The sequence below is a fragment of the Streptopelia decaocto genome (assembly GCF_964273445.1).
Source record: "Streptopelia decaocto genome assembly, chromosome: 9".
In the NCBI taxonomy this organism is placed as follows: Eukaryota; Metazoa; Chordata; class Aves; order Columbiformes; family Columbidae; genus Streptopelia; species Streptopelia decaocto.
This window is the reverse complement of record NC_138664.1, coordinates 13,754,341-13,773,675: the sequence shown is the minus strand read 5'-3', so window position 1 is coordinate 13,773,675 and position 19,335 is coordinate 13,754,341. Positions and strand designations below refer to the sequence as shown.

Below are 19,335 nucleotides of genomic sequence, written 5' to 3'. Positions count from 1 at the left end.
CTGAACCCAGCGCATTAGAGCTGGGGTGGATGAATGAGGTGACCTCCGGAGCTTCCTTTCAACCTCCCTTGGTCAGCATGTGCATCAAGGATGGAGAGCTGAGTAAACCTAACCGGATCTGACTGTGTAGCGTGGCTGCTTTCACTCAGGTATAAGTTCAAGCATAATATTTGATGATCATCAAGTTCATTTGACAGAAAACTTTTAATTATCTAGGCCTTCTCTGATGTCTAAGTCTGAGATAGCCAGCACTTGGTGTGAGTTAAGCTTAGATACAGAGAGGAAATACAAGAAAAATGTGTAGTGAGACTTACAAATTGTGGAATAACTCTGAAAAGCAATTTTATACTTAAGAAATGAACAGTGACCTGACTGTGCACTTAAGATGTCTCTGAATAATGCTTTTAAGGGAGTGCAATAAAACTTGCAAACGTAGTGTTTCGTGTAAAAATTTTCATCTGCATAGTGTTTCTAATAGTTACCTGTAATCATCCAGACCAGGAGACTGTTGCACATTGAGGAGTCAGTGATGTACGTAACAGTCAACAACCTGAACATGCCCAGGCCTGTGCTGTGCTGTCCCTGGGTTGTGCTGCGCTTTTTCCCGGCCTGCAGGAACTTGGCTGGGTAACCACAGCAGAGAAGCCTTCAGGCAGCTCCCGCTCGGTGCCGGCCATTACGCCACTTGTGTGTCCTTGCCTTTATCTGAAAGTGCAGCAAGAAGTTCTCATGTGAACGTCCTGTCTGCTTGACAGTAGAAATGATGAACAGAGTTGGGTTTTTGTAAGAAAATCCTACAATAGTTCAAGTGACCAAAATGGAGTGACCCTTACACAGGCAGGATCTGCATGTGGATCAGAGGCCCATTCAGTGCTGCACAGCTTGGGGATCTGAAGGGATGTAAGATTTTCTATACTGTCCTTCCTTTTTTCTGTAGTGCTACTGCTAGCAAATGGCATTTTAAGCAATCTGAGCACCTTTGTTACTGCTATCATAATGAAGCAGCACCTCCTGCTTAGAAAACATACAGTGCTAGAAAGACAGCAGTTTCATTCTGGAGACTGCAGCGTTTAAATACCCAAAATAAAAGATCACCTTGATATATAATGCGGAGTATATAACCAAGTGATTACAGTTCCTGATAGGTCATAACGTTTCTGCTATGTGCTTTGAATATGTAGGAGATATCCTACTATTGATGTAAACACTTGAGATGTGTTGCCTTGGAATACTTGCACATCTGTTCTCCAATGGCTTTGCTGGGGCTCCTCCTGAGTCTGTTCTTCCTGGGCCTACCTAGCTGTTTATGGTAATGCTTTAGCTCTGAAATTATCTAAAAGGTCCATTTTTGTGCCTGTAGGTCATCTTTCCTCTGTTGTCAGCTTCCTTTTAAATAAACTGCTTTTATATGGATTATGGTAAGTTCTTTATCATTGGAACTTTACCTATCCCACTACCTAATTAGATGATGCCCATTAGAATCAAATTTTCAGTGGAGCTCAAGATGCTGTTTCAAATAACATTAGCAGTGTGCTACTGATCTGGAGCATACTCTGTTGCACATGTAGGGGTTTTTTGACACAAATGTTAAAATTGTACTTGAAAAAAACTGGCCCAAGGATGGAAATGAGTCTTAGGAGCTTGTGAGAAGATTCCATTTTAACCTACCTACACAGGCAAATAACCACCTTTGGTACAAATATTTTCAAAGTAGTATAGAATTATACCAAAGAATCTAAATTTATTTTTAAAGCCTCCATGTATCTTAAAGGTAGGAAAAAGGAGATGTGTAGGGAGCTGAAAATACATCTTCATTTATTCAGGAGCCTTATATCCAGTTATTAACCTGTTGCTAGCGGATTTTTGTGAAGACTAAATTGAACAGGGCATTTCCTGACTGCTGCTGGGGCTGAGTCCATCTGCAGCCCCAGTTTTCTGAGCACCGTGTGGAGGAGCGTGGCCAGTAGGAATCAAGAGGTCCCTGCAGCCTTCCTCAGGCAGCTGACCTACCCATCGCTACAAACCTGTGCTTCTCTACATACTTACTTTCAAGAGCCATTGGGCGCCCTCATCTCAAACATTCTTCGTTGGTTTTTAGTATGGATGGGAAAACATAGCTATATAACTGTATTACATTATAAACAAACTGATAGGGTTCACTCGTCTCCTTTATCAAATATACCCTTGAGTGTTCCATTTGCCTGGTCAGTGTCAGTACTTCAAAAGGACACTTGTTCCAAGGGCTATGATAATCAGTTCCCAAAGAGATCAAGCCCAATTCCTCCTTGCTCTGAGACAAGAAGAGGCATTTTGAAATATGCTGTTTAAAAAGCTGTGTATAAGCAATGATTATTTCTGACTGGAACAAAGTAATTAAAACCTACTTATAACAGCAATTATTTACTATTCCATTTTTTCTAATGGAATAAGGGAGAAACACTATGAGAAGAAGCCTCTTGTGTCAAAAAGAGAGGCGTAAACATGGGAGTGCATAAGTTCTGCTCAGTCCCAGGCCTAGTCAGAATAGTATTATAGCTTCTTCTGGTCTTAGCAATGTTTTAGACACTGGCAAAGCGCATATGGCACGTACTACTTCATACACATATGGAGAATGATAATCTCAAGGTATTTAAAGAAGAAAAGCCCAAATACGTCATCCCTGGAAAGAACTTACTTCTGCAACACTGTGTTGGGTTGAGCTGTTAGCAGAAATATCCACAATGACTTTGTTAACCAAGGGATCACTGGTGGTGAATTAAGCTGGGAACAGCGTGACAGCAGTTGACTGGAGCTCAGCACCTCCGGGTTTTTGTTCTGGCAGCTCTCCTCCCCCTCAAGCTGAAAATAGAGAAGGATGACATGAGTGGTGGTGATTCAGACAAGTGTTTACCACTTCATTCAAATGCATATGCACCAAAAGAGCGTGACTTTCCACCTCCACCGCAGTTGCTCTTCTTACTATGCAGGTTTGCTCATCAAGCCAGAGAGATTTCCAAAATAAATGGCTTGTAAACTGTTATACTCATCACAGAAATTAGGAAAAACATTTCTTACATCTTTCCCTTCTCCCAGCCTCCCCACGTGAGAGCTGGAGATCTCAGTAGTTTTCCTGGGGGACAGGGATCTTTGCAGGGGGACGGAGGGAGCTGTCCCAGGGCAGGTGTTAGTGTCTTGGGAACACAGACCCATGCTTGGGGAGCAGCGTTAAATTTTGTCTGCAGGCTGCCCTGAGAAGCAGCTACTTGTGCAGAGAGTTACTGATTCACGTTCGGTCTGTCCCTGGGGGTGGTCACACCTTGCTGTCCTCCTGCAGGGACAAGTAGGGCTCAGGGTTTGGGGCAGCTGGAGGCAGAAAGCAACACATGTTCTAGCAGAAGTTGCTTTTAAGGGAAAGAAAAAAAGTTGGGGAAAACTGAACCAGTGACTTTGGAACACTGAGGATGAAAAGGAGCAATAAGGGGCTGCCAAAAACCTGAGCGTGAGCTAACAGCAGCCTAGTTGTAATGGAGACACAGCACTCAGTCTGGGGTGACTTCTATCAGATGGAATGAAATTCTTGCTTACAAAATTTAAACTCTCAACTTTGTATCAATTTTGCATCTTGTTATCATGGTGTTTGAAATCTAGCATTAAGCACCAGGATCTAGTGCATATTTGCATGTAACCATAGAGCCAAGAAGAATGTTGAGAGCTGGTCCTTAACTATATCTCTGGCATTAGTCTCATTAGTGAGTCATTGCCACGATAGTAGAGAAATTGAGATTATGCTATCAATAGGTATTTACTTCTCTTAGTCAGAGTAATGACTCAGTAGCAATATAAATTTTTTCTATTCATTCCCTCTTGTATGTAGTTTTCCATTTACCTGCCACTGTGACACTGTGAGTGGTTCATCATAACATTTTGTATTGTATTACTCAGTAGAACAGAAGACAATAGAACAAAAATCCATTTGTGTCATTTGCATCCGGACTTTTTGTTTAATTGCGGTTAAAATTACTTCTGATTCCTCTAGTTGAAACAAAGAGCAGTGAAGATAATTTATCTAATTTGATTTAAAATCCTCTGCAGCAAAAGTGTATCCTATATTTAATAAGATAAAGCATGCTTTGATATCACTTGATATCCCAGCTTTTGTAACTTAACCATTAATATAGTTGATATATATTCTTAAGATAAAGATTATTTTATTATGATAACCCTTTAGGATTCTGAAACAGATCTCCTTTTCCCTCACTTTATTCCCTCCTTTAAGAATAAACACTGATTTGTTTTTTTCAAAGCAGTTCAGTATTATAGTGTATGGATTATCTTCGGCTTATAAAAGCATCTATGATAAAGAAAGACGCAAACATTGGGTCTATCAGGCCGAATGCCATAATCTAAGAGAAGGAAAATATTTTAAAAGTTCATAATTTTTTGATCTTTCATGGGACTGAAGGTTTATTTAGATAGCAAGAGATGTCAAACTTCTTTGTTACCAGATGAGAACTCACTACTGGGATGGAGTAATGAGATAAAATATTTTTAATGGTCTTGATATACAGTTAAAGTGTTCTGTTGCATTCAGATGATCTACATGCAGGTTATTCTCTGCAACTGAAAATCAATTATTTGCAGAAAGAGTAAGAACTCTCAGAAGAACCCTCTTTCACTATTAGTCTGTAATTGCATAAGACCATGAAATATTAAATGCTGGAGATATATATCTTAAATGAGAACTGATTGTTTGTTAACAGACAGATTGTGGTTTATTTTCTCCTGGTTTTAAGTAAAATAATATTTTAATTTTAAATTCTTCTAATTTGAATGAACTTCTAGATGTCTTGCTGGAATATTGAAGATAACAATTGATCCCACTGAAAATGCACATAGACCTTACTTTAGTGTATGGATGCCTCTGGGTAACAAACCCAGAAACACAAGCCTTGTTGACAGCAGGTCATCTATGTATGCATTTGAGATTTGACTGCGTTGTAACTTCTGTTCTGGACAATCAGTGGTCTTTCCACAGAAAAAAATGAATCAGTGAGATCTTATTTGGGGCTGTGTTATACTCTGCTTATGAAAAAATGCAATATAACAAATTTGGTATCCTAATGCTCTGTTGTAAATTTCAAAAGGGTATATTTCAAATTTCAAAGTTATTGAAATGACACGTTACTTAGAATTTGATGTTTGGGTTTTGATGTCTTACAACAAAGTCCAGTAAGTAATGTGCTAATAAAATATTCACAAATGAAACCTTTGTTAAACAGGACTTCATGATGCTTGAGGGTCCTTCTTACAGCCACCGAGTGTACAGAAAAGCTGAGGCTGAGACTGTGGAAGAACAGACGAGCAGAGTTCAGGCAAGTGACAGTAATATTGTAGTAAGAGATTATAGGGGGAAATAAATCAGTATCTTCTATTAGGCTAATCAATGCAATTTTGAAAACAAACAAACAGTGTTTCACAAAGTAACTGGACCTGGGAATCATTCCTGCTGTAACTTGACACAGGTTTATCCTTGCTTGGCCCTCACCCAGGAACCTTCCCACTTAAATGTGGGCAAGCCTCTGAACTGGTGCTGGGACAGTGCTGTAGGCAAGGCTGAGTGAGGGAACTGGAGAGAAACGTTGGGTGTCCAGAGGCTCGATCCAGAAACAAGGGAGTTATTTCTTCTGAATTACCCAAAAGCTTATCTGGGTCTTTTTTCCAAACTTTATCAGTTGGTTGAATAAAAGACATTGTTACCCCATGTTCACCTACCTGTTCATATTTTTAGACAATCATGACTATGAAGACACTTGCATGAATGCCACTTTGTCTGTTTCTCAGACACTCACCTGGTTTTTCATAGGTAATACACTGATTTTGGAACATGCACAAGCTGAAGTTGCTGCTGAGATTGTTTCTCCTTAGAGCCCCCTGGGAAGAGAGCACCTGTGTGTGACAGGGGCACCGTCTCTCCCGAGCGCTGCCGGGGAGGTGCTGCTCACCTGGATGTTCTGTGATCCGCCTGGGGTGCAGTCCAAAGAGCAGAGCCTGGGTCTGTGTTTGTTTTGGGAAGCTGGGCAGCAGCACTGAGCAGCGATTTGGGAATGACCTCAAGCGTTCAGCCGAAATGTTGTCCTGCTCCCTTACCAACATGTTGCTGTTCTGCTGGTAAGATTGAATGGAGGGGGACAGATTTTTCTTTTGAGAAAACTGCAAGTCTTCACGATATTGTTGCTTTGCTTTCAAACAAGGCTTTCACAGTTTTTATTTTTCTCTGCTCTGGCATTCTCCCTGCTCGAGTATTGTGCCTGGTCAGCTGCCCAAACAGCAGGGATGTACCTTCTCCTCCCAGTGCCCTGGAAGGCAGCACTACCTCGTCCTGTTGGGCAAGGTCCTTTCTGCGCATTGACAATTATTATTTTTTCCTCCGTATTCCTCAAATTTTTGCCATTTCAGAAGGTTCCCTGGATGCAAGGGGTCTAGGCAAGAGATCCCACAGCTTGTGGTGGCCCTCAGAGATGCAAAAAAGACCCTCACGATGTAAGCCACCGGGAAAAATTTTAGATAAAGGATTTTATAATCACGCCATGACCTAGCTAAGCGGCGTCTCTGGGGCGGGGTACGCAGGAGTTGTCGTCCCTGGTCCCCCGCGGGGCGGCTGGTCGCGCTGTGGGCCCGTGCAGCCGGGGGGGCTGCCCGCACGGCGCGTGTCTCCGGGCGTGGTGCGAAGGGAGAGCCAATCGGGAGGCGCTGCCATCCTCCGGGTTGGCGGCGGCGCGGGCTCCTGCACCAATCAGACGAGTCGGGGGCCCGGAGAGGGGCGGGGGGCGCGCACCCGCGTTCGCCAGTGCTCCTGGGCGGCCGCCGCTGGCGCGCGCGGCGGGCTGTGGGCGGGGCGGTGGGCGGGGCCGCGGCGGGCCGCGCGGCGGGGCGGTGGCGGCGGATAAACACGGCGGCGGGGAGCGCGCGCCGCTCGGCTATGGCGGCCTCTCCTGTGGAGGTGTTCGGGCTGCCGGGAGAGGAGGTGAGGCCCGGGACTGCCCCACCGCTTCCCGCTTCCTTGCTCCGCCGAGGGCGGGCGGCGGCTTCCTCGCGGGGCAGGGCCGGGCGGGTTTCCCCTTGGTGCGGGGGTTTCCTGCGGGCCCACCGCGGTCTGGCGCGGTGGCGAGGTGGGCCAGCGGGGCTGAGGTGAGGTGGGGTGGGGTGAGGTGGAGTGAAGCGGGATGGGTGGAGGGGCGCTCCGCGGGCCCCCCCGGGGCCGGAGCCAGAGCCAGTTCCTTTCCGCACTGGCTGCCGGGCCGCCCCTCCAGCCCCCGCGGCGGTGGGAGCGTGGTCAGCCGGCGGTGGCCGCGTCTCCTGCCCCGGCGTTCCTGCCCCGGGCATCTAACTCGTGACGGCGCTGGCCGGGCCGAGCGGGGTCTCTGCTCCCCCCGCCCTCCCCGCACTGGAGAATAAAGTCTTTGTTCCAGGCTCGGTCACAGACAGTATTTGAACCGCTGGGGCGGTGCGCGGAGTACAGTTGTGCAGGAGGTGGTTCGGGGCCTAGGCGGTGGTGCTGTCCTGCGTTCTCTTCAGCGAGAGTGTGGAATCCTGTGTTTTGGTGGATTTTGCAATAAACTTGTGGGTAACTGCAAGTGACATCCGCAGTGGCTGCTGTCATGGGGTGGTGGTTCCGGAGCACATGGGTCTTTGGGAGGTGGCCGGTACCATGTACCTGGTGCTGTGTTTAAGTGGTGACAGGTGGGGTGGGCTTGTGCATCACAACTGTGCCGTGTCCATAGGGCAGAGTATTAACGGAATAGTTAACTTTATCAAGAAGAAAGAAGGTCACTTTATCTTTAATTGCAGGTACAGGAAGAATAAAAGCTGTGTGGTGACCTGTGTGAAGTGTCAGTAATGTTGTCTTTGAGCCAACAGGATATTTTACCATGACTGTCTTTTGTGTCCAGGCAGTGATGATCTGTGCCAGTGCACACTTGTTGCATCCTTTGCAGGGATTCACTTCGTGAAAACTGAAGTATTAATCCTAGTCTGTTAGCATGGCTCTCTTTCTCATGTTCTGCTTTACTTCTGGCGAAGTTACTGTAAAGGTATCAAAGGAATTTTTTTCTTCATCTTCATATTTAAATTGTGTAGAAGTTCTAATAGAAAATTAGCACAGCATGCTGTAAGCTGCTGTTGCACAGCACTTCCCATTGCAAGATCCTATTTTCAGTTGCTAGAAAATTTTTGAGGCTAATAGGACTAACACGTTCCATGCTTCAGGCCATCTATTTTAACTTTATTAAACTTTGGTCACTTTACTTGTTTCTTAGCCTTCCTTGCTATGGGGGAAATATTTTGAAATCCGGTCAAAATTGACCAATTCTGATCTTCCCTCCAACCTTTTCAAGATGAACATATTGTTTTTGAACAGCTGGCGGAAAGGGAAGAAAGTTTGACTATGTTACAAATCTATCAGATCCAACTTTTTCCATAATTCAAAAGATTAGCCAAACTTTTCCAAGTTATAACTGTGAAAAATGTGGATTGTTTATGATCAGAGACTGTTATTCAGTTGGTGCAGTTCACATGTGAAGAACTTGCTCAGTTTTCTTCATAGTGATCTCAGGGTTGTAAGAATACTGCTGCCAGCTGCCTTTGCCCAGGGTACTGGAATGCAAACTAGAGTTCTGCCTCCCTGGATTGTCTTTTTTTCAATAATCCCAGAGTTTAGATCTGGATGATTGAATACACAGAGTTGCAAAAAACCACAAAGTCATAAACCCAAATAATATAATAAGTAGCATCAAGGAGTGTTCTGTAAAAGCCTCCCCGTACCGTTGTTTTGCAGGCTTTTCGTGGTTTATGTCTGTCCAGTGCTGCTTCTCCAGGGCTGCTCTGTGATCCATTCTGCAAGATGGATTTGTTTGGCATATGAATCAAAGTTGCCTGTTAAAAGAAAGTGGTGTTATCTGCAAAACCTCTTTACTTGTTGCAGCTACTGTGTACGATTATGCGGTAAATATAATAACTGTAAATAAAATAATGAAGGACGGTGAGAAAAAGTTGGTCTAATTGTTGAGGCAGTTCAATGCAGTGTTGGAATGTGGATTTTTCCTCCCCTTTCCCCTCTGCTCCACGCCACCCCCCCCCCCCCGCAAGTTACGCATTTATTCCAGATTTCCAGTCACTTAGACTTAACAAAGGATTGTTAATGTGATGTTGCTGACACAAACAAAATGATGAAGAAGCTGAGATGAAAAGGAAGCTGTAGCTGAGGTGATTGTATATACAGTGGGTTGTTGTATATGCTGCATTTAGGCATGTGAATTTCAGTGCCTGAACCTAGCAGATGCAGTTGTCCTTGATTTCTGTGGTTTAGTGTTTCATCTGTAAAATGGATATCGTACCCTTATATCACCCATAGGACTTCTTATGACTTACTTGGGTATTGAAATAATAAGCACTAGAAAAGTCAATGGGGAAAAAGAATAATTCTGTATTTGGAGCAGGGTCTTAGCAACATGTGAAAAACAAGTTCTGGGGTCACATGCTGAAAAATGGAGACAGGAGAAAGTACAAAATATTTGTTTGTGAGTAATACCGATTTTGTTTACTTAGTAAGTTGTCTGTCTCTTAAAAATAATTTATGGTCCTATCATCAAGAGTTCTAATGGAATGAATATACAATAACAGGCTAAAATGAATATAATAAATGGACCAGTATTAGATTAAAACTGAATGCTGATGACATTTCTGAAATATTTTTTTTGTAAATTATTTTATGTTGTGGGATAGTATCTAGAAAAAAGACAAATGCACAGATTATATACCTTGCTACAGCTGATCTCAATGTAGAAAAATGAAGAGCTCTGATTTTTTTTAAAAAATTACTTTCATCCTCTCATTAACTTTTTTTAAAGAGGAAAGCATTTTTCAGTGTTTTTCTGGGTTTAAAATGTAATTATTAAAGATCTGTCCAGAACGACAATGCATTTATTTCTGTTTTCTATTAAAATACCTGTTTGCTCTGTAGGGCTTTGGAGTGGCTTTTAATAAAATGATGCCGCTAGTCTATATACACGTAATTCATAGCAATTTTAATTTAAAAAATTCTATGTGTCAGAATTCTTACACCCACAGCCTGAATTAAGGGTTTTCTTATTTTGCTTAGCTCTTTTTACATTGCCTACACAACAGGATAAGTTAGCTAGCTTTTTTGATCTGTTGTGTCTGTTATGTTTGATCTGTTTCAGGGGTTAAACTAGCAATGGGAACCTCTCACAGGCAAAACCACACTTCCCACTTGTACACATTTGCCATTTCAGGTTTCTCAGTCAGTTGAGAGCTGTCCTATGTAAAACAAGTGTTTTTGTTTTCTGCAGGTCACACAAGATTTCTCTTGAACATATGGTATTTCATTTTGGAAAGCTTTAGGTATATTGTTATATTCCTGTAGGATATACTACTGGCGTAGGTTGCTTACGGTTATTTAGCTTGCTGCTGGTGAACTGAATGTCTTGAATACATACTTTGTCTTCACTACTTCTGCACACTTCTCACCCCACAACCCTTCTCATATTGCTGTATTTTGGAGATAATGCTGGTGACTAGAAATCTTTACTTTGGCAACTGGAATGGACTAGTCTTTGGATTGCTTCTGATGAAAACAGTTTTGTTTGGCTTGTTTGTGCCTTGAGGCAGCCCAGTGCTTCTGTTCCTGTTCAAACCCTGTGGTTCCCCCAGCACCCCTCTATGAGATGTCTGCTCCATCTGGCCCTGTTCTCGCGTGGGGCTCTCAAACAGAAAATACAGATGTGCATGCCTCTGTGCTTCAGAAATGCTCTGAATTTATTGTAGTCTGTGAAGGACTTTCTCATTGCAAGGTGTGATCTGGAATAGTTCAGACACTTGTAGAAATGATGATGCTTGCTGGTTTGGGGAGTTTTTGTTTGTTTGGGTTTCTTGGTTTGTTTGGCGTTTTTTGAACAGTAATATAATTTGTATAGATTGATAGTTTCTGGAAGCTGTCTTGTACCTGGGTTTGTTTTGTTTTTAAAGCCTTTTTTCATGGTGAACTAACAAATGCTGACTCCGACTGTTGTGGATATTGGGTTGCACATGTTGAAAAGTGGTTTGGTGGTGATTGTTGTTTGGTTAGTTGTGGGTTTTTTTCCTAAAGTAAAATTTTGTTGACAAGTAGATAACTCCATTAGTGGACCCTTGTCTTCTTGAATCTTTTCCTTGATTTGCAATTGAACAAGGGTGTTAAATAAAATCTGTAGAAACATCCAGCATTTCTTGAAGGTTGAGACTTCCTTATTTATGAACACAAAATTCTTCTGTGGTACAATTAACATTTAAGTTCTTGTAGTGAGTTAGTAAGACTGGACTGTAACCAGCAGGTGGAAGCTGATGACTTTCACTATGTTTACAAGCTTGATTAATGTAGTTCTATAATGGGAATCTTCCTGAACCTAAAACTTGCTTTGAGAGACTTTCGTCAAAGAAAAATGGTTTAGCTCTGATTGCCACAGAGGTGGGAAGAATGCTCTCTGCATTATGAAGGAACAGTCAAGATGGCAAAGTCTCCTTCCCAGTTTCCACCTCCTGGTGAAATGAACTGCTGATGCTTACAAAACTTACTATAACTTAGAGACCACCTAACATGTATGTCTGCCTCAGGTCTGAATATTGCAGGAAATACTTTTCTTCAGCTAATGCTTACCATTCTGTGGGAAAGGCTTTCTTTTAAATGCGGTGGTAGGTTTTAGCAGTAACTTAATTGGGCCTGTTCAGCATACTGTCAACTTTGTCTTTATCTCCTGCTGAAATTGCTCAAGCTGAATGTAGCATATATAAGTGCTCTTAACTTGCCTGATCTTATAATTATGTGTTACACTTTTTTGTTTAAGATCTAAAGAATTTTATTTAAAATGCTTAGTACCTCTTTCTCTAGAATATATGAGGAAGGTCTGTTCTTAAATGTTGTTTTTAAGGTTAGACAGGTGAAGAATGTCAATATCTTCTCGACTGCTTGAGGGAAAATATTCTGTGCTAACCTCCGTGTAGGTAATGGAGAGCCAAATCCTTGATTGTTTAGACTCTGAAAGGTTTATTTGAGGTTAAAAGTCTGCTTATCATTCCGGTAAATGCCATTAAGGAATTTGTTTTTATTGTGAAACACTCAAACATAATTTTTGTGGTCACTAATGATCTCAAGGTACAAACTAACAAACCCCCAAAAACCCAACCCACCAACAAAAAACCCTCCAAAACAAGCAAACTTTCAGTGCAATTTGAAATAAGTGTTCTTGGATGGGAAACACAAACTAGGAAACTTGTTAAGATAAGGGTTTTTTTAACTTATAGAAACACAGCAGTGTCAACTACTAAAACTGACTGAGGGAAGAAGCTATCTATTCAACTGAAATATGTAGTCACTTTAGCAGTAAGTAGCTTTCAGCATCGTTTCCAAGCTGCTCCTGTCTTGAAAGCCCTCTCTGTGGTGGTGTCTGTCTTTAATAAAAAGATTTGTGCTTGAAATACAAGCTACTAGTAGAGTAAATCTGAGTACCTTGAGTAAGATGTTTCACAGATTTGAGAAGCATGCTATGAAAGAAACTATGCGTTCATGATGTGTAGCTCTTATTCTAGTATTCCTTCTTCAACAGGCTTTAGTTGCACTTCTACCCATGCAAGTGTCCCAACTTTTCTTGCTGTTTATAGCTGTTCCTTCACAGGGTCAGCAGTCTGTTTAGATGTATGCTGCAGAACACTTTAGAATAGTTGATAATATATTTTTTTTTTCCTTGCCCTCTACTGACATTCTGGACCACAGTACATGGGATGGGAGGGGTTGCTCTGTCTGGGACACAGAATATGATTAGCCTGTTGAACATCCCTTCCTTTTTATGCTCTTTCGCTGGCCCACATTATTTACTGGTTTCAGTTTTTGAACTTTTGAGACTATTGGTATATTTCAGCTTGCCTTATCTGCACATACCCAAATCTGAGTTTCCTGTTTTCTTTTTACATGTAGACTATTTGCAGACATGGTATGAAACTCAAGAAAACCTTAATATATAATTCCTGATATTACTAGAGTCTTAAAGTGCGGTGCTGCTGTACTGTTTTGTTGTAATATCCTTTCATGCTCTTTTCTTGGATTGTTTTAGTGGTAGTTGATTCTTGACCTATCTAGCTAGAACAAAAGAATAACAGGATGTTATTGCCTAGAGCAATTGTTTACTACAAAGTGTGCTCTCTCTGTTAGGCTGCTTGGACATTTTTATATTGGCTTCCTCAAAAAAAGCTGTCTAGTAGTCCAGCAGATACTACCATTTTATGTTTTACATTAGATTAACCATCCTGCTTTTGGTGTTTCCTTACATCCTGTGTGAATCTTTTCTGTAGAAGCATATTGAAAAAGTAAAACCAATGCTTGAAACAAAGATTAAAATAGGAAAGCAAATACAATTAATGTCTCAATATTAATCAAATATGTACTCTGAAGAACCCTTCTTCTAATTAAAATCCATTCTTTTTTTATTGCTGTCACAGAATGTTAGGGACTGGAATGGACCTCAAAAGATCATCTAGTCCAGTCCCCCTGCCGGTGGCTATACAGTTATTTTATCTGAATTTTATGTGTCTTACACATGTCAAACTGCTTTTTTTTATGGTAGCTTATCTGAGTCTCACTCCAGTCAGTCCTCTGCTGGAGGTTTGGGATGTGTCAGGAATCACTTTTCAACCTGAGAAATGGATTGAACTTGCTGAAAATGCCTGTAAAATTGCTTGGACTTGAAATGTTTACATTACCATCAGAGAGAGCCTTATTAGCCACTGAATTAGATAATAGTATGGTACATGTTTTGTCTTACCTTCAAGTGAAGGAGAACAGTTAGTAGTTGATAGTTGAATCATTGGATGTTGCAAACATTAATGACTGGCAAAGGTAAATGCCTTTTGCTGGTGTAACTTTGTACTATTTCAATGCACAAAAGGAGACATTTTGAACTTCCCTTCTCAATTCAGGTATAGGCAGCAGCTAAAACTTTTAAGGTAACAAGTTACAACTCCTTGTTGTAATCTTGTTGTGAATCTCGTGACATTTGGTTTATATAGGAAATATTTTATCATCTACAGTCCATGGCGCTGGTAGCACACCCCGCGTGCATGCCTATGTCGGCGTATGTTCACACACGTGTGCGCACACACACGGACTGGACCGCCCTTCGGGGACTCGCTCCAGAATCATGCTTCATCATCGTTCTCTGTTTTGTTCGGTGTTTTGCACCATAGTCATCGCTGTGTCACCATTTCTTAATTTGTGCCTTCTTTCTCACCCTTTCTTTCTGCATATGCTGTTTCTTCTGTTCTGCCTTGCACTTCCACCTCTCCATTGGTACTCACTCTCCCAGTTGACAGTAGCATGTGAATTTGGGAAGGATCAGGGTGGAAAGAACAGTAGTAGTTACCTGTCCTTTATAGTGGTTGACTATAAACAGCTGTAACCCAGGCAAGACCATTCGATTCTGATAATTTTGAGCAAGTTTTACACTCCTTAAAATCTTGACGTTTCTTTCCAAATGCTGTTTTCTTGCCCAAAATGACCAGCTTAAGAACTTCTCACCTTAATACATATTCATCGAATCTGGGTAGATTCCTAGTGACATTTATGGAGATTCAACACTATCCACTTCTGGAAGTGCCCCTTTATTAGCTTGACTCCTGTGCTGTGTAGAGAACATGTTTTAAAACTGTTTGACGCCTCTTTTAATAGGCACACATAAGAAGGTTTTCTGTGTTAATGATCAGTTCAAAGTATCATAGGCTGGCAGGCATTGCCTTTAAAGCCTTAAGTTACTGATTGTCTACACATTAGCTCAGAAACCCTGTATTTCATCATCTTGTTACATACTATCTGTTAGTAAACAGAGTCATTGTTAGACCTTGTGAAAATGGCATGCACTAGCAGACCTGGTTATTTTGGTGAGTGAATTGTCAACATGTACTCTAAAATATACTAATATGATTAAAAATAGAATAATGATAAGTCCCGGAAGTCCAAAATAAGATAACTAACTTGCTGCTTCAGCTCCATAAAGGATGTTTTTCCTCACTTAATCAGACCAAGTCCAAGCAACTAAATGCAGATGCAAGAAAAGGTATTTGTCTTTTAGGGCAGTGTATCCTACACCAACATCTGTTCTTGATCTTTTTCTGAGGAGACGGTGAGACTGTTTCTTGGGCTGAATTCTGTCTATTGGGTGCCCTGGGCTGTGTCTGAGGAGCCTTCTCTTGTTAGGAGAGAATAGTGGCGCACTGAGGGAAGTGCACAAGTGCTCAGTGAGCGTGGAAATGCACACATGGGCCTCTTCAGCTTGAGTAATCTTTGAAACTCACTGATATCAAATGTCACTGAAGCCAAATAATGGATAGAAGACAAATTGGATGCTGTTTTGGAATGTAAGACAAGGGTGGGTATTTTAGGATATTTGTGATATATAAAAAATATTAACAAATGCCTGTTCTTAATTTGATGCTAACATAGTTTTATACTTACTTTTTCTTAAATCTGGTCAGTTCTATTGCTGTCATAACGCATATTAGTGATGTTATATGCCTTAAAGCCTGATCATGTCTGAGAATTTTGAGAACTTAGGACACTTACTCGTGGTGAGTGCTGTTTTTTTCTTTTCTGGACTGTTAGATTTCCTAGTAGAAGACAATTTTCTTTGAGGTGAATGTAGAAGACAGACTTGTGATTTGGCTGGAGTTGTCCTGGCCAATTGACTGCTTTGTCAGTAGTGGATATTGTAGATGTTCATGTCAGTCCCCTGGCAATTACCTCTAACTATAGAGGGTGGGAGAAACTTGCTTACTTTAAAAAAAATGTTTTTTTTATTTAGTGGTTTGTTTTCAGCTCTCCCTTGTTAGCCAGGATTAGCCTGCAGTTCTCTCCGTTAACTTTACAAACACCTCCAGTTGGTATTGGTGAGGGAGTCCAGCCCCGTGATTATATAGGAGACCAGTGATAACACAGACTTCCCGAGTGCTGCTGGGTCGCCTTTTGAAAGTACTTTCAATCATAGGTGGAATCCAGGAAGGCCCCAGGGACAACATCTGCTGCTTCACCCATTACTCTTGGTATCTGTTTAACTCTTTAACCACATAGGTTGGATCAGCCTCGCTCACAAGCGTTGCTGCATAGCCATTGCCTCCAAACAGTCCTTCATCAGCAAAGCTTTTTGCTTTCCAAGCAAACAGTGCTCATTTGTCGTCTTCCTCTGACATGGTCACAGATGTTGGGATTTTTTTCCCCTCTTGAATTTAGTAGCTTATCAGATGAGCTGTGTAAGCCTCTGCACAGCTATAGTAATTAACAGGAGGAATGCAATCACGTATGTCACTCCTGTGAAGCTGTAATCTGAATAATGTGTAACTGAAATAGTTTTTGGGTTTGTAAAATTCTCATACCCTGCTGACACATTTCAGAAATCACAATATTTTGAGTGTGGCCTTTCTGTGCTGTAAAATAAAAATAGATGTAACAATCCTTTATTCTTTTCTCTTTCTGGAGTTCTTTACTGCTTTATTAATCTTTTTAAATCAATTTGATACCCTTTTAATTCCTCCCAGGAAATAAATTTATGGTCAGAGTCTATTTCCCACCCTCTGATGAATGCTGAGATACCATTATGTAAAGACTTGCACAGTCCATACACATTTGTCTGTGTGTTTAATGCAACTCACTTGAATAGCTAGTGAGATGTAAATGGCAGCACACTCCTTGCATGTTAACAGATCATGCCCACGTGCACTAAAACTTTTTATGCTGTTCAGATCTTGTTCTCACAAAGGTTCTTGCGTACTCTGTAGAAAAGATGGCGAAGAATGGCTTGCTCAGAACCACAAGAACTGCTCCCAGATGCTCTCCTTCCTGGGAGCAGCAGAACTCACTGGGCTGCAGGAACTGTGGCAATAGCAGCTTGTTCAGCGCTCTGGGAGATCTTCATGTGTGTGCTCTGCAGTATGTATGCGCTGCACCTGGTCTGATACAAGTGCATTGCAAGGCTTGCTGGGGAACGTGGTGACTGCTGCTGCCAGAACAATTCAGGATTTGGGAAAGAAGGCTGGCGGAACAGGTGTATGCTAAGTTAACAATCCTATCCTGTGGAATTAAGCATCCTAACTCCAAACAAAATCCCACTTCTTTAGAATGCCAAGAAACAAAATAAAATGAATTAAAAAAAACCCAAACCCTACTGTATTGACTTATCCAGATTTTTGAATCCTGCATTAACAATTATATATGGATAAAACTTTGAAAGAGAAAAAGGTAGAATAAATTTACTACTGAATCTTAGAGTTGTTTCTATCAGACAAAGTAACCGCATTATTTAGTCCGTAGTTTTCAGTGTAAATTCAAAATTATGCCAATAATTGCTTTTAGTTTTATAAATTAAAAATAGATCTGAAAAAAGAATCTGAATGCATCCTGAATATTTTACTTTGTATTTTAGGAGAACACACGAATTGTCAGGGTGAAGGTTATAGCTGGAATTGGCCTGGCCAAGAAGGATGTCCTAGGAGCCAGGTAAGAATACGTGTCATTAAAGCATTAGGGGACATCTACTTCTTTATTTTCTTTCCACAGCTCTTTAGATCTTAGTAAATCCTGCTGTGCCTCTTTCAAAAAAAATCAGACTGTTTTAACTGGTAACATTATAAAATGATCAGAGACTATATAAACATGAATATATCTGATTTCTTGCCCAAGAGTCACTTTCTGCATTGGCAAAACACTGTGTGGGAAGGTTTAATTCTCTGCATGGTGAAATTGTTCTGCCACGGAGAATAGATACATGTATATATTTCAGGTAGACTGTTGCTAAAATAACAAGAATTCAGTTATAATCAAAATTGTCTCATCTGTGCCTTAAAGACTTGGAATGAACACAACACTAAACACTTGTAGTGGCAAGACTATTTAAACTTAAACTGTATACTGAGGAACAGCATCCGTCAGTTCTGTAGATGTGGTAAACCAATGCCAGTGGCTGCAGCCTCTGGGAATGTACAAATTTAAAAATTAACCATCTGTGTAAGAGAAGAAACAATTGAAGTCGCTTAAGATGTACCACAGGAAAGATCAGACTTTCTAATTGGTAACTGAAATGCTTTGTAGGATCTTGTAGAATTGGCAAGTGGCAGCATGCAGCTTGTACTAAAGCTACTTTTTCTTTTGGCCCATGTACAGAGGGTCTAGTTAAGTACTGATGGGTTTAGTACCAGTTCAGCTGTCAGCTGCTTTGGCATATGTACAGGAATGCTCTTATTTTAGCACTATCAAAATTCTTATGTGTGACATTGGTTTAGCATTAGAAAAGTTTCTCTTGTGATATTCATATTTTCCCTCAAGCCAGGCAGTCTCTCATCAATTTTTTTTCACGTGCGATTTTTTTTTTACTTTAAACAAAAATATGGCAGCTTTTCTCATCGTAACGTAAATATGTGAAAACTGTGTGCTCTTTTTCCATGTGGCAGACAGTCTTGGTCACCTTTTGTTGCTAGTCTGTTTGAGCAATTGAATGCCTTGACTCTGTTCATGGAAAGTAGATATTCACATAATCTGTTGTTTATTGCACCACAGGAAAGGAAAAAAAAAAATCTGAGGCAGAGGGCCATTTTAAGCAGCCATATTAGGACACCTTCATTAGCAGAAAAAATCAGGTTAAACTCAAACTCTGTGAAACTGATAGAATATTTAGTAAAAATATTGCATATTCAAGGAAGTGCTTCAAAAACAGGTATTATAAATAGTTAAAAACAAGGGATTTAATACTTCAAGCTTTTTCAGTCACAACTGATTTTTTTATGTGTGCCTTGTTGAAATGCAAGAGGATTTATTAATTCTGTTCTCATGAAATAAGGATGGTGAAAGAGGAAAATCACCTTGTAGTGATGTACAGAATATAAAATGGCATAGCTAGTATGGTCATAATCACTAACTATTTACATTAATTTTAGAGATAAAACTATTTAGGAAGTGATTGTAAGAACAATGTGTGTGATGTTCATAAAGTAATTGTAACTCTTAGTCTCATAGCTTCTATTAATTTAAGCCTTTTAAAATTCAACTGCTAATAATGCTGACAAGGATATATAGCAGCATGCTGATCTTTTTCTTTCCCCCTCTCAGTGACCCATATGTGAAAGTGACAGTGTATGATCCAGCAAATGGAGTCCTTACCAGTGTTCAGACAAAAACTATTAAAAAGGTTAGCTGTCTTATCTTTGTGGGTGTGATGGTTTTGTTTGGGTTTTTTTAACAGACTCTAGAGGAAAAGTTAATACTCCAGGAAA

At 40.8% G+C, this 19,335-nt stretch overlaps 1 protein-coding gene across 3 annotated transcripts in view; it reads left to right on the top strand.

Moving 5' to 3' along the window:
* Nucleotides 1-6,896: 6,896 nt before the first annotated feature.
* Nucleotides 6,897-19,335, top strand: part of NEDD4 (NEDD4 E3 ubiquitin protein ligase) — a 56,953-nt gene continuing 44,514 nt past the window's right edge. For all 3 annotated transcript variants that reach the window (XM_082061212.1, XM_082061213.1, XM_082061211.1), the window contains exons 1-3: nucleotides 6,897-7,003; nucleotides 17,493-17,566; nucleotides 19,172-19,250. In XM_082061212.1, the coding sequence (XP_081917338.1) occupies nucleotides 6,959-7,003; nucleotides 17,493-17,566; nucleotides 19,172-19,250 (198 nt within the window). In that variant the 5' untranslated portion in view covers nucleotides 6,897-6,958. The remainder of the gene's footprint in view (nucleotides 7,004-17,492; nucleotides 17,567-19,171; nucleotides 19,251-19,335) is intronic.